Source organism: Lepisosteus platostomus, chromosome 2 (assembly GCF_059453375.1).
Source record: "Lepisosteus platostomus isolate fLepPlt1 chromosome 2, fLepPlt1.hap1, whole genome shotgun sequence".
NCBI lineage: Eukaryota > Metazoa > Chordata > Actinopteri > Semionotiformes > Lepisosteidae > Lepisosteus > Lepisosteus platostomus.
In genome coordinates this window covers 77,266,750-77,281,245 of record NC_142612.1, presented here as the reverse complement: position 1 = coordinate 77,281,245, position 14,496 = coordinate 77,266,750, and the positions used below count along the sequence as shown (strand labels likewise).

The following is a 14,496-nucleotide window of genomic DNA, read 5'->3' as shown; positions in this document are numbered from 1 at the left end:
CTTGGCAGCCTATCAATGGAGTAACAGTTGCTTGCTCACCTTCACTAAGAAAACCAGCTTACTGAAAATGTATAGGTAGAAACATGGATATATGCAATTACAGTATATAAGACATTACCATACTAATAAATCATTACAGATGCTTGTTGGGAGGTGAAAATATTGACACTCAAAAATATTGTAACGAATACGGCCGACATTACAGGTTGTGCGAGCTGGCTTGCCAGCGTGGTGACGTTGCCGCCCTTCCCTGTGAACAGCAGGGACCGCAGCCTTTGGGCTGTGGGGAGATATCCCTTTAGCTCAACTGGCTGGTTCCCTGTTGAGTGATGCCGGAGACCCGGGTTTGAGCCCCCAGTGGTGGAGAAATCCTGAGACGGCAGCGATGAGGGTGCATGCCCAAGTGATCCCAGAAGTGCTACAATATAATAGATTATAAATATATTATGATCACTATCTAAATAGACTTTGAAGGCATTTTGCCCATCAAATGCTTTTTTGTATTCTTTTCAGGTGTAATTAATATAATGTAACATTTGGGAGCAAAAATGCAGAACAACAGTCCAAAACTAGAGGCTAAAATTGCAAATATCTCTACTGCTACAGTGAACTTTCCTGGGGAGCTGATATAAGCTGGAATGAAAGTCAGCCACACTGCGCAGAATATGAGCATGCTGAATGTAATGAATTTGGCTTCATTGAAGTTATCAGGCAGCTTCCGAGCCAGAAAGGCAAATATTAAGCATACAGCAGCGAGGAATCCTATATACCCTAACACAGCACTAAATGCTTCTGTAGATCCCAGGTCACATTCTAATATGATTTTGTCCTTATAATAATTCATATTTTTCTTTGGATAAGGAGGAGATGTAGTCAGCCAAATGATACATATTAAAGCTTGAATGAATGTAAATGAAAAAATGCTTAACCGCTGCTGTGTTGGGCCAAACCATTTCATAATGTTATTGGCTGGCAGTGTAGCCCTAAAGGCCATTAACACCACTATTGTTTTCCCCAGAACACAAGAGATGCACAGGACAAATGTGATCCCAAATGCTGTGTGGCGCAACATACAGGACCAGTCAGAGGGCTGGCCAATGAAAGTAAGTGAACAGAGGAAACACAGAGTCAATGAAAAGAGCAGAAGGAAACTCAGTTCAGAGTTATTTGCTTTGACAATGGGTGTATCTTTGTATCTAAAGAAAACAATGGCTACAATGATGGTTATTAATGTTCCAAGAATTGAAAACGATGCCAATAGTGTTCCCATTACTTCCTCATAAGAAAGGAATTCAATTTCCTTGAAGATGCACTCATCTCTCTGTTTATTCGACCAGTATTCTGGATGGCATTTCAGACAATCAACAGAATCTACAAGAAATAAAATGAGAGATTATTTCCCAAGGTTAGATACCAGCATAAAGTGCTCTCCAGATATGTCCATAGAACAAGTTAGTGAATGAATAATCTTGTTAAAAACAGTATTATACTGGAAATGTAACAAATTATTTTTATTATTATAGTAAATTATTATTTTGCTTTTTTCAGTGCTGTAACAAAGTGCAACTTTGTTAAGCCAAGATATATATATATATGTATAACTGAAAATCATTTGATACAGGTTCTATTGAAGAGAAGTTATTCTTTAGAAAAAAAAGCAATAATTTGAATCATGTGTAGAGCATAAAAATGTCATAGATGATGTACAGTAGTGCCCTGTGATATCATACTAGAGACTGCAGTAACAATGAATTGGCCACTAGATGGAACCATCATTTTAATATCATGTCAAAGTCCTGTAGACACTCCTGTTCTCTGTTAAGGGTGGTACTATGGAGGAAATTGCTGTTTGTCTTATTTTTTGAGAAGCATTAAGTTCTGTTATATTTCAACCTGTAATAAAGCCTTCACATTATGTGAGATCAATGTGTTACATCAGCTGTGGAATACATTTTCTGTGTCTGTAAGAAACAGCTTGAATAATAATTTTTTGGATCCCAGCTAAAAATATTTTTATTCTTCTGCTGTACTTTGAGATGTAAGGCATAAAATGATGCTTTATATCAAGTGAAAATAAAGCATCATCAATGCTAAAAAATATTAAGAAACAGCACAAGCACCTTTTCATTCATTTCTAAGTGTTTTTTTTTTAATCAGTAATTTAGTTTAATTGTGATTGAGTCCTCTAGCATCTAAATGTTTTGCTGAGACAGCTGGGTCTCCCAGAGTAAAGTGTTTGTCTGGAGTTCTCTTGTGTTCTCTAATGTATTTCAGGATTCATTTCCATCTAATTCCTTATTATCGCTCTGATGATTGTGGTTTTGCAGTCTGCTTAGAAAACAGCAGGCCCCAAAGCAGGAAAAGGCAAGTATTAACAGAACAGTCACAACACCTGTTGTGTTGCTGATTTCTCCTTCAGCACATGGTACACAGTCAAAGCAGCAGACAGGCCTTCCCTTCTGAACAGCCTTCCGAGTGCCTGGAGGACAGCTCTCACTGCACACTGACACAGGCACCTGGGGAATGAGAGGAATTAAGTCTCACTCTTATCATATTGCAATTATGTGAGCTCCAACAGTTTAAAAAATAGTGCTACAAAGATTTGCAGTGTAAACATCTAATCCATTCTATTTTGCATTTTTCATATTATAGGGAATATCGTGTTGCACTTGCACAACTCAATTGCAGTTGTGTTGTTTGTGTGTATCAGAATCAAACTACCTAATACTATATGTTACAGGGTACCATTATATTATTGTGTTGATTTACATTCTTTTAATAATTGTATTAAATTACATTTGCCATGAATTGAGTTAATGAGGTTTGGCCTCACAAGCACTTGTGTTCACATAGAACATATTTTTGTGCCTTTGTCATGAGCAAAATCTATTCAAGTTACTAAACTGATGGTGACAGAATCTAATGGTTCACCTGAAACCTTAAAGAGATGTATATTGTATGCTTACGTATAATTACCAAAAAATGTTTCAATTTAAATATCCAAAATCAAGAACACAGAACTGTAGTCTTTTTGATTCTAAATGAAGCAGCAGCATATTGCTGTGAAACTCAGCCTTACCTTGTGTGTGTTGTGTGCCCAGACAGTGCTGACATTGTTTAAGATTAACTGCTGGCCTTCTGGCAAAGAGGCATCATAGAAGCCGACAGTGACAAATTCAATCCTGCCATCTTTATTCATCTGCCAGTTTAGCAAGTCATACTTTGCTGCTGGGTCTCCACTTTCATCAAAGTAAACTTCATCCCCTTCTTTGGTTTTGAAATGAACCTTTTTCAAATGATGTAGTACCTGCAAAGTGAGAGAGCATACCGCACAAGTGGTTTTGAATAAAGAAGTCCTTTAGTCTTCATTACGATCTGCTCTTTCCTGGGTCACCTTACCTGCCATGGATCAGTCCTCTTCTCGTTCACACACGTCTCATTACCAGAGTGACTGCGGTCAGGTGTGCAGTTGAAAACACCATGCAGTGCATGGGCTACAGCGTACACTCCTTTATAGACATTGCTGAAAATTTGCATTTGAGATAAATCTGTGTAGGTGCTGTTGACTTCACTTAAGTGTTCATTGCCAGTACATGATTTAGCATTTTTAACATTCTCGTGGGTAGGAAATTTACAACTGAACAATGTTTCCCAAAATTCTTTGAAAATGGTGTTTCCAGGAGAGTTTGATGGTAAAACATTCAGCAAGAATTCTTTCAAACCTCTTACTTCAGCTTTAGCAATGGCAAATCCTATTGCCCCACTCAATACATTGTGCCCTTCTACTGAGGCAATGTAAGAGTCAGAAATCCAGGACTCACTGCCTATCCACTGAAAGCCAGTGATGTTATGATCTGAGAGCTCTTTTAATAAAACATCCATATCCATGTGATTGAGGAAAGCTACAATTACCTTTGAAGTTGACTTCTTTATTATATCTAAAATTCGCAGAAGTCTCTTTTTTGAATAGGTTCTAAAAAACGGCTCTGAATATTCAATGCAAACACCTTCTTGTTTTGCAGCTTCCACAAATGTAGCCATCCCATTGTTGCCATAGTCATCATCAGTTCTAATGGTACCGATCCAGGTCCATCCAAAGTGCTTCACCAGCTGAGCCAGGGCTCTACTTTGATAATAGTCACTTGGTATAGTTCTGAGAAATGAAGGGAATTTGATTTTGTTGCTTAAACATGCACAGGTAGCAAAGTGACTGATCTGTGAAAGAGTGAACATATTGATCAAGAAAATGTTAAGATGTAACCATATAATTGTATTAACAAACACCAACAAAATAAGAGTATTTTGTGCATTCTTACCACAGGTATGTAAAAAGGTCCCACGGATGCTGAAATCGCTATAGTCGGTGATGATGATGTTTCTCCTATTATAGCTTGAACTGCAGCTGATCTTGTGCAGGGCTTGTCAGAGACTGTTTCTTCATAGCCATTTGCTAAAGCCATTGCAGCTCTTATGGCCAAGGCCATTGAGCCACATGAATCATAGATTCTATAACCCAGTGAAACGTTTGGGAGAATGTCTGTGCTGTTATTTATCTCCTCTATGGCAAAGATGATAGTCTGAGCATATTGAAATGACCTGAAATTTAAACTAGAAGCAAATATATTTGTGAGTGAGCAAGATAGTCTTATACATTCCTTTATATTGAGTACTCCTAAACATTTATTAATACATCAAATTTCAAATTTCCTATTTTATTTATAATTGCAGCTTTGTTGTATATACTGAAGTCAGAAACTATAATTCTCTTTCTTTGGTTCTTTTACTCTTGAATTGTATGATGATTTAAAGGCTTCTTACTTACTTCAAGCATTTCAGAGGCTCTGGCACATGTGAGAAAGTGAGGTTTGTATCACTCCAGCTGCTGTGGAATGGAAAAATCCCTCCAATTATAATGTCTCCATCCTTTGACAACTGTGGATATTCAGGTTTTCCTTGTAGTCTGCATAACAAGTCATCTGCACTTGCTAAAATAGCAATGAGCACAATTTCCAAGAGCATTGCACAGTTTCTTTTATCTCCATTCTGTTTATTACCATATGGAGTCTTTTTATAGCAGGCTGTGTGTCACAGGTGCACAAAGAGACATTCAGTTAATCTTGTTCTTGCTAAAGAATTAATTCTCAATGGAAAACTTAAAGAGAGCCGCAAGGGAAAGAAAGAACAGCCAGATAACATCCTGATCTGGGCCACTGTGGTTTTGGAGCTCAAATCAGTATACAGTAAATGTACAGTACCTGTACAATACCTCCTCAGATCATTAGTTCTCAAATGATTTGTTTCTTTTTATTTCTTAAATACAGTATGTCATTTCAGATCTGGTTTTCACTGTGAAAATTATGTTTAATTTTAATTGATGAAATATATATTTTTGTGAGAGCAGTGCATTGTTTGTAACCAGGGGAACATCCTCTGCCTTGACACCAGCTCCCTGACTTTTAATGTATTAGTTACCAGAATGCATTGAGGGAAAAAACAGCTAATGAAATTGTAGTGTAGAGCTGTTTGTCACTGGAAGATTACAACCAGTGACAGTCCTGTCCTTTCTAAGGTTAACCCTGCCTTGCACTTGTTGCTTGCCAAGCACAGTCTCCCCCACATTACTTTATTAATTATTATTATTAGTAGAAGTAGTAGTAGAGGTAGTAGTTTTGGCTTTCTTATTATTTTTATAGTGGATTTATAAAGAAATGTTTACCGGGTTCATTAACGACTTGTTGTTGTGTTCGTGGGGTCCTCATAGCCATGCAATTACCCAGTCATACATACAGTTTGACTCTGAAACTCTCTTTTGGGCAATTTTGTATATTTAGAAACATTTTTCAACAGTCCTTTTTTTTCGGATTAGTTTTTATTTATCATGCAATAAAACGCTCAAATAAATTAAATAATTACATTGCAAATTATGGGAGCTGCACATTACACAGTTGTTACAATTTGGGATATTTAAGGTGACCCAAGTGACCTTAGTATTCTCAGATGCGACAGTCTTGACTCTTGTGGCCTGGTGGGCTGACTTCGTAGTTCCTTGGAATTAAGGCCAGAGAGTCTTTGTGGCTCTTCAATGGGCTGGGCTTGCACTTGGCTTTGCTCAAGCTAATGGACAGGTTAATGAGGAAAAGCAGATGGTATGCCAATAAATTGTTGTCCTTCTTGTTCACCACTGGGTTGTTGTCATAGTGAAGGGAAACTGGAATTTGTTGTTCTAAAATAAATAAAAACATGAAGGGAAAGAAGAAAGTGTGCAGTATGTAGGCAAAAGTACAGAATATGTGTCTTTATGGGGAGGAACAGGTGAAGTCTGTACAGTACATCAGCTTTAGTGCCACAGCACTGGATTTTGTCTTAGTTTCTGGGAGACCCCAGCAGGACAGGCAGTGGTGCACTAAAGCACTTAAAGAGCTAGAAGAAGCATTGGTTATGTATACATAAAAATGAATGTTTTGTTTAGTTTAGAGTAAAATTCTGCATGTTTTTATAAATAATTTGGATAACTGCAGTGTATGTGTTAGTTCTTTGTGAGTGGTATACTAGTGATCAACAAAAGACGTTCAGTTCAGAACTCACTTGCAATAACAACAAAATGCACTCTGCTGACCAAGGCCACAACAATTCAAACTATTTAATGAAATGTACAGTGAAAGAAATAAATGGGGGAAAAAAATTGTGTTCCATCAAAGTGACTTTGAAGGCATTTTCCCCATTAGATATTTTTTTGTATTTTTCTCGGGCTTTAGTAAGAGAATATAACATTTTGGCATAAAAATACATATAAGTAAGCCAAAACTTGATGCTAAAATAGCAAATATTTCCACTGCAACTGTGAATTTTCCAGGGGAGCTGATATAAGCTGGAATGAATGTTGTCCAGACTGCACAGAATATGAGCATGCTGAATGTAATGAATTTGGCTTCATTGAAGTTATCAGGTAGATTCCGAGCCAGGAAAGCGAGCACAAAGCACATGGCAGAGAGGAATCCTATATACCCTAACACAGCACAAAATCCTGCTAGTGATCCTATATCACACTCCAGAATGACTTTTTCTTTGTAGTATTTTGTATTCTTGTAAGGAAAGGGAGGTGATATTGTCAACCAAAGAGTACATATCAAGACCTGTATGAGTGTGAAAGCAAGAACACTAAACCTCTGCTGTGTGGGGCCAAACCATTTCATAATGTTATTGCCTGGCAGTGTAGCCCTAAAGGCCATTAACACCACTATTGTTTTCCCCAGAACACAAGAGATGCACAGGACAAATGTGATCCCAAATGCTGTGTGGCGCAACATACAGGACCAGTCAGAGGGCTGGCCAATGAAAGTAAGTGAACAGAGGAAACACAGTGTCAATGAAAAGAGCAGAAGGAAACTCAGTTCAGAGTTATTGGCTTTAACAATGGGAGTATTTCTGTACCGAAAGAAAACAATGGTAATAGAACAGGTTATGGTAGCTCCAAGTAAGGAGAAAAACACCAGCACTTTTCCCATTATTTCTTCATATGAAAGGAATTCAGTTTCCTTTAAGATGCATTCATCTCTCTGACTGTTTGACCAGTACTCCAGTGGGCATTTTATACAATCAATTGAGTCTGCAGGACAAAAAGAAGATTAATTTATTATTCTATCCTTTACTGAAGAATATCCTTTACCTTTCTTTTACCTTATTGTTTTTGGTCCAAAATGCACCATTAATTTTTTCAACATTTTTTTCAGACTAAATATGGACACACATATATAAAGATTAATTAAGACCAACATTTAAAGTTCAGCAATAATTAATTTCAGGACCCAGACAGTTATTATCAACCATATTTCCACGTCCATTTTTGTGCTTGTCTGCATCTTGTATTGTACTTACTGGGATAGCATTGACTAGATACTGTATAGACAATAATATTCACAAAATAACATAGATAATTAGTAATTTGATTATATATTTTATAGATGGATAAATAATAAACATATGTTTATATACTGTGCATGTATGTCACCAAAAAATGATTGAGGTTAATTCTACACTAAAAAGATAATAGAATAGAATAACAGAATAGAATAGATCACATTTAAAGTATTTTTTTTGCATTTTCAGTGTGGAATGAATGACCTCTTTGTTCCCATGTAGCCTGCATCCTGACACATCTGCCAACTGTAACCTCTTTGAAACATACAGTATACCTGTAATTCATTTCCATTTAATTCCTTATTATCGCTCTGATTATTGTGGTTCTGCAGTCTGCTTAGAATACAGCAGACCTTGGAAAAAACCCCAAAGCAGGAAATTAAAAGGCAAGTATTAACAGAACAATCACAACACCTGTTGTGTTGCTGATTTCTCCTTCAGCACATGGTACACAGTCAAAGCAGCAGACAGGCCTTCCCTTCTGAACAGCCTTCCGAGTGCCTGGAGTGCAGCTCTCACTGCACACTGACACAGGAGCCTTTAAAACAGCAGAAACATGATTGTTTTGTAAGAAAATAATAGTGTAATGGCAGATATATTTGAGTTATTTCACAAAAAAACAGTAAATTATTTTAAAAATTGACTAGTAATTATGTTTATTATATATATATATTAATTTAAATTCACTTGTGGAATTTATAGACCCCAGACAAAGATGTTTTTCTTCAAAACATATGGACATATGGATCTTTTTTCTCCTTTTAGAGTTAAGGATGTAAAGAGCCAGCTAATATGAACCACTTTTATATGAACATACAGTACTGTACATCCATCTGTTTTCATTTGAGGAGGTTCTTCATTAAACTGTGCAGTAACAGCCAAAAGTGACACAAATTGAGGGATAAATTGCGATGGAGAACCAGAAAAGGGGAAAGCTAACTTCCTTCACCTCTTAGTCTAACAGAGGTTTGCAGTGAGCTGCAGTTTGAGCAGGGTACATCTTTAATAAGGTATCGGTCATCGCAGGGCACACCTGCCCACATGCACTTACACACATACTATACTGTAGACATGCTTTCTACTGGTGAAGGTAACAAGAGCACCTGGTGAAAACCCACATGGCCAACATGCCAGGAGGGGCTGCAGGCTGGAAATCAAGCCCAGCACCCAGGAACTGTGAAGCAGCTGAGCTAACTGCCATGCCACTAAGATGCCCCATGTGAATATCACCTCTGATATTTTAACTTTTTTATTCTGGACTGCTGACTTATACATTGGCCTTTTAATCCAGATTTGAACTTTACCTGGTCCTCATTTTGTGTCCAGACAATGTGCGCACCGGTGAGTTTAAGCTGTGAATCTTCTGGTAGAGACGCATCATAGTGACCGACTGTGACAAACTCCGTCTTGCCTTCATCATTAAGCTGCCAGTTTACTAACTCATATTTTGCTGCAGGGTCCCCATTTTCATCAAAGTATACTGTCTCACCAGTTTTAGTAGTGAAATTAACTTTCCTCAAATAATCTAATACCTAAAAAGTGAATAAATAAGTTAATCAATGAAGTAGATTTTGATATAATAGACTTCATAAAGATTTACACACAAACGTGAGGATGCAGATCTTTTAGTATTACTGTAAGCGGCTTACCTGCAATGGTTCAGTCTTCCTTGTGTTCACACATGTCTTATTTTGATTTTGGTTACTTGTACAGCTATATATCATATGAAGTGCATTGGCTATGGCATATACTGCCTTGTAAACATTATTGGAGATTTGTAATTCTGACACATCAGTGTACTGGTTATTTATTACACTTAAGTCCTCATTTCCTGTACACGCAAAGGGGATTTCAGTATTTTGGGGGGATGGGAATGTACAGCTGAATACAGTTTCCCAGAGCTCCCTGTATAGATTTTCGCCAGTCGATGGACGGACTTTCAGCAAAAAGTCTTTTAACCCTTGTATTACAGCATTACTGATTGCAAATCCTATGGATCCCCGCAAAACATTGCGCCCTTCTCTTGAGGCAAAATGTGAATCGGCAATCCATGATTCGCTGCCAATCCACTGCAAGCCTGTGACATTCTGTAGGGATAATTCTTTCAATAAGACATCCATGTCTAAGTGAGAGATGAAAGCTACAATAACTTTAGAGCTTGACTTCTTAATGATGTCCACAATTCTCTGAATCTTCTTCACAGGGTTAGTTCGAAAGAAAGACTCAGAATATTCAATGCAAACACCTTCTCTCTGGGCAGCATCCACAAAGTTTGCCATCCCATTATTACCATAGTCATTATCGCTGTAGAGAGTCCCAATCCAGGTCCATCCAAAGTGCTTCACAAGCTTAGCCAGAGCTCTGCTCTGATAAAAGTCACTTGGAATTGTTCTGAGAAAGGAAGGGAATTTTTGTTTGTCACTAAGACAAGCACAGGTAGCAAAGTGGCTGATCTAAAACAAGAGGGAAAATAAGATTTGGTTAATATACCTGCAAACATATCTGGCGTTTTTTCAGAATACTGTACTTCTGCTGAAAAGCTAGCATTTTTTAAAATATTTCATATACTTACCACTGGTATGTGAAAAGGTCCAATCGATGTTGAAATAGCAATAGTTGGTGTGGATGAAGTCTCTCCTATTATAGCCTGAACCGTAGATGGTCTGGTGCAGGCTGTGTCAGAGACTGTTTCTTCTGGCCCATTTGCTAAAGCCATTGCTGCTCTTATAGCCAAAGTTATAGAGCTACAGGAATCATAGATCTTATAACCCACTGAAACATCAGGAAGAATTTCTGTGCTGTTGTTTATCTCCTCTATAGCAAAAATCATAGTCTGGGCATATTGATATGCTCTGAAATTTAAACTTGAACAAACATGTTAAAATCCAATTATTATTATTTTTGTTATTATTATTATTAAATGGCATGTGTGTTGTTATAATTTACTCTTATTATATTTTTATCCTACATTTAAACAAGTGTGTATGCATACAGATAAATCAAAAGTCATTATTTAGTCTGGTTTAACATTGATCAGTAACTTACATTATATTAAAGCTGTAAGCTATTTTTAATTTAGTGTCTTTTAACTATAAGTAATCTGCATTGTAAAATTACCTTTTGCATTTCAATGGTTCAGGCATGTTGGAAAAAGTGAGTTTTGTCTCATTCCAGCTGCTGTGAAATGAAAAAATGCCTCCGATTATGATGTCTCCATCCTTTGAAAGCTGTGAATATTCAGGGTATCCTTGCAGCATGCATGGAAGGTCTTCTGCACTTGTTAAAAGAGCTAGGAAAAATATGTCTATCAGTATCATTGCAATAAAATCCAGTTCTAAATAGTAAAGGTTGTTCTCTTATATACTATGGCTGGTGGCACGTGTGTTTAATTCTCTGAAACCGAGTTTGTGTTCTCATCAGCACATTAATCCTCAAAGGTACAGTAAGGACTCACTGAGCCTGAGGATAAAAAGCAATATAACTATAATCATGTTAGATGCAATCACCTTACTGGATCCATTGTGACTAGAGTTAATTTATTTCATTATCTGGCAGTAGCATATTTTTAGCTTTATTCAGATTAGACAAAAAAAGTGATAGTTCTACTACTCGGTACTTACTAACTGCAAGGAAATTTAATTAACGAGAATGTAAACTAGTACACAGAACTGATTACAGTGATTACTCATTTACACAGCTGAGCTAATCAGCATAAAGCAAGGAGGATGGCTACATATTAATCAATTCGCTTAATACTAATTAATACTGTCTTTTGTGTGTTGCAGCGTTCAGTAATAATATTCCAAAACTGAGTCAGATCAAAAGTTGTAAAAGCTTGTTCTACAGGGGAAACTCTTCTTTTTGTGTTTGTCTTACTCCACTCATTAGATTTGAAAATGTTCCTCATTTAAAGCCCAGTTACATGTAGAACTGGAATCAACATTAAATGGTTCTTGTAACCCAAACCCTATACTGGCCTGAAGGGGAAGCTCATTTCAATAACATTTTTATAGTATTTTTCAGCTGATTGAAAATGTGACTAAAGAAGTCATGTTACAGAAGAAGATACATTTCCAAAAGCATATTTCACTTTTCTTGATCCATATTCTTTGGCTTGAGGAACATTTTTAATCTGGTGACTAAAGGGCTTCAGAGACAGTTTATGGGATTGTTCTGTTGAAACCCCAGGTAGGGTTAGGGTTACTATTCCAGCACCATTTAGACATGTTTTAAGTTAAGTGCTGTTTTGGGGGTCCCAAGGAAACTTTAGGTCAAGTGATAATTTGCTCCTATCTGCAACTTCTTTTTTCTGATACTTTTGGCTGCTTACAGTATATTATATGATACAGCATTCAGTAACTGTATTCAAAAACTGAGTCAGATCAAAAGTTGTGAGAAAACCTGTTCTACTTGGGAAATTCTCAAATTGTTTTTAATTTCATGTTCACCTAAATGTATAACTGGAGTCAACATTTAATGGTTCTTGTAACCCACACCCAACTATGACCTGAGATAAACATTCATTTCAATACCATTTTTACAGCAGTTTTCCGCTGATTGAAAAAGTGCTTGAAGCAGACACAGCATGAAAGAAGACACACTCCCAAGAGTGATTTTCAATGGTTATTATTGTTTTAGACACATATTTTTTGGTTTAGGAACATTTTCAAATTTGATGACTGAAGGGTTTAATGGACAGATTGCAGGATTGCAGTGTTGAAAGCCAGGCTAGGTTTAGGGTTAGCATTCCCACACAACTTAGACATTTTTAACTCTCATTGTTGTTCTTGGGATCCCAGGGGAACTTTAGGATGAGTGATAATTTGCTCCTATCTGAACCTTTTTTTTTCGGAGACTTTTGGCTGCTCATATTGTACGATACATCGATAAGTAACTGTAACCAGAAACTGACTCAGATCAAAAGTTGTGAGAAAACCTATAGTACTTGGGAAATGTTCTTACTTTTGTCATTTAATGTGCAACTAGATGTATAACTGGAGACACCATTTATTGGTTCTTGTAACCCAAACCCTACTCTTGCCTGAAACTTATCTCAATAGCATTTTTAATGCAGTTTTCAGCTGACTGAAAAAGTGCCAAAAGCAGACACGTTATGAACGAAGATACATTCCCCAGAATGATTTTTCATGTTTTTGAACATTTTAGACTCAGATTTATTGGTTTGAGGAACCTTTTTAAGTCTGATGACTGGAGAGTTTTAGGGATATAATGTACTGAAGGATTGCAGTGTTGAAAGCCCAGCTAGGGTTAGGGTTAGCAGTCAAACACTAATTAGACATTGTTTATGCTCATTGCTTGATTTTGGGTTCCAAGGGACCTTTAGGACTAGTCATAATTTGCTCTTATCTGTAACTTTTTTTTCAGACACTTTTGGCTGCTTGTAGTACATTCTTTGCTAATAATGTGTTAAGTTGGATAATACTGCACACAGGAACTGTAGGAATGCATTCAGATTCTGTATGACATTTATATTTCAAAAGCAGAATGTTATGACGTCACACTTCATAAGTCCACATTCTAGATCACATTCTAACACATAACACAAAATAAATCATAATAAAATAGTTTTAAGTTTAATGATTAATTTAATGATACTTTTAAAAGTTAAGTTAAAGTTAAAAATATTTACAGTAATGCTTATACTGTATTTGTTTTATTGTTATTTATCCAGTTAGAAGATTAATTTTTGGGACTTCTGCAATTAAACATTGAACATTGTACAGACTGCCATTAATTTGTTGTATAGTAGCAAATGCTATCAATTTTATAAGATTGTATATGCATAATCTTGTCACTGCCAAACCTTACAGTTAGAGAGATAAATCAATATTGCTCATCTAATTTGCATAGCTATGCTCATCAGTATAACGCAGGGACTGGCTACACATTAATATATTAATTTTTTACAAGACATATGAAGCAAGGAATCTGTACTGATTACATTTTTGCTGGGCCATTAAAAATGTTCTTCCTATGAAGTATAAGAAATATAAAGGTATTTATATATAAATATAAAGACAATAAAGATCTTAAATATCCTGGAACAGGGCTGAAGTATATAAGCATGTGCAAAAAAAAAATAGATTGGGAGAGGCGTAAAGATAACTGTTCAGTAAACAAATCAATTCCGTTATATTAACTGAGAAAAAACATTTTCTCAGAGACCCCTGTTGTCCTGTAGCAATGCCTTTGCCTGTATAATCACAGATGGGCAGATTGGTTATTGGCTATTTGAACTCTTGCATTTAAAGCAGCAAGTCAGCTCTCTTCTACATGCTTTTAGGAGCCCAGAGGACACTGATTTACTTGGGGAAGATGCACACAAACTCCATACAGACAAGTGCTCCAGTCCAAATTTTATTTCAAGGATCCTGCAGATTTGAGTAAGCAGCACTGGCTACACACCACTTTATTAACATTCAGTTTATAAAGTAATAGTACAGTCTTAAGGCTGCAGTAATACAGTACAAGTTTTATAAAAAGTGATAATAAAAAAGCAGATCCTGAAATATTTATGCACTGTTTTTTTCTAAGCATTAGTACAACAAGCTTTAAAAA

At 36.5% G+C, this 14,496-nt stretch overlaps 2 protein-coding genes across 5 annotated transcripts; both read right to left on the bottom strand.

The window, feature by feature from the left end:
• Nucleotides 1–457: 457 nt before the first annotated feature.
• On the bottom strand, nucleotides 458–5,019 carry LOC148677248 (extracellular calcium-sensing receptor-like). 3 transcript variants are annotated; one of them, XM_088643912.1, is made up of 6 exons: nucleotides 4,823–5,019; nucleotides 4,317–4,608; nucleotides 3,400–4,215; nucleotides 3,080–3,307; nucleotides 2,393–2,516; nucleotides 458–1,371 (listed from the first exon to the last, which is right to left on the bottom strand). In XM_088643912.1, exons 1-6 carry the CDS (start codon nucleotides 5,017–5,019, stop codon nucleotides 458–460), a joined length of 2,571 nt encoding a protein of 856 aa, XP_088500038.1. The 3 variants fall into 3 exon arrangements, with proteins under 3 accessions (XP_088500038.1, XP_088500046.1, XP_088500055.1); XM_088643920.1 differs by lacking the exon at nucleotides 4,823–5,019 and having other exon boundaries at nucleotides 4,317–4,475; XM_088643929.1 differs by lacking the exons at nucleotides 3,080–3,307; nucleotides 4,823–5,019 and having other exon boundaries at nucleotides 4,317–4,475.
• Nucleotides 5,020–6,692: 1,673 nt separating this feature from the next.
• LOC148677247 (extracellular calcium-sensing receptor-like) lies at nucleotides 6,693–11,075 on the bottom strand. 2 transcript variants are annotated; one of them, XM_088643888.1, is made up of 6 exons: nucleotides 11,035–11,075; nucleotides 10,490–10,781; nucleotides 9,567–10,370; nucleotides 9,222–9,449; nucleotides 8,332–8,455; nucleotides 6,693–7,606 (listed from the first exon to the last, which is right to left on the bottom strand). In XM_088643888.1, exons 1-6 carry the CDS (start codon nucleotides 11,058–11,060, stop codon nucleotides 6,693–6,695), a joined length of 2,388 nt encoding a protein of 795 aa, XP_088500014.1. In that variant the 5' UTR covers nucleotides 11,061–11,075. The 2 variants fall into 2 exon arrangements, with proteins under 2 accessions (XP_088500014.1, XP_088500025.1); XM_088643899.1 differs by lacking the exons at nucleotides 9,567–10,370; nucleotides 11,035–11,075 and having other exon boundaries at nucleotides 10,490–10,747.
• Between the last annotated feature and the right edge of the window lie 3,421 nt (nucleotides 11,076–14,496).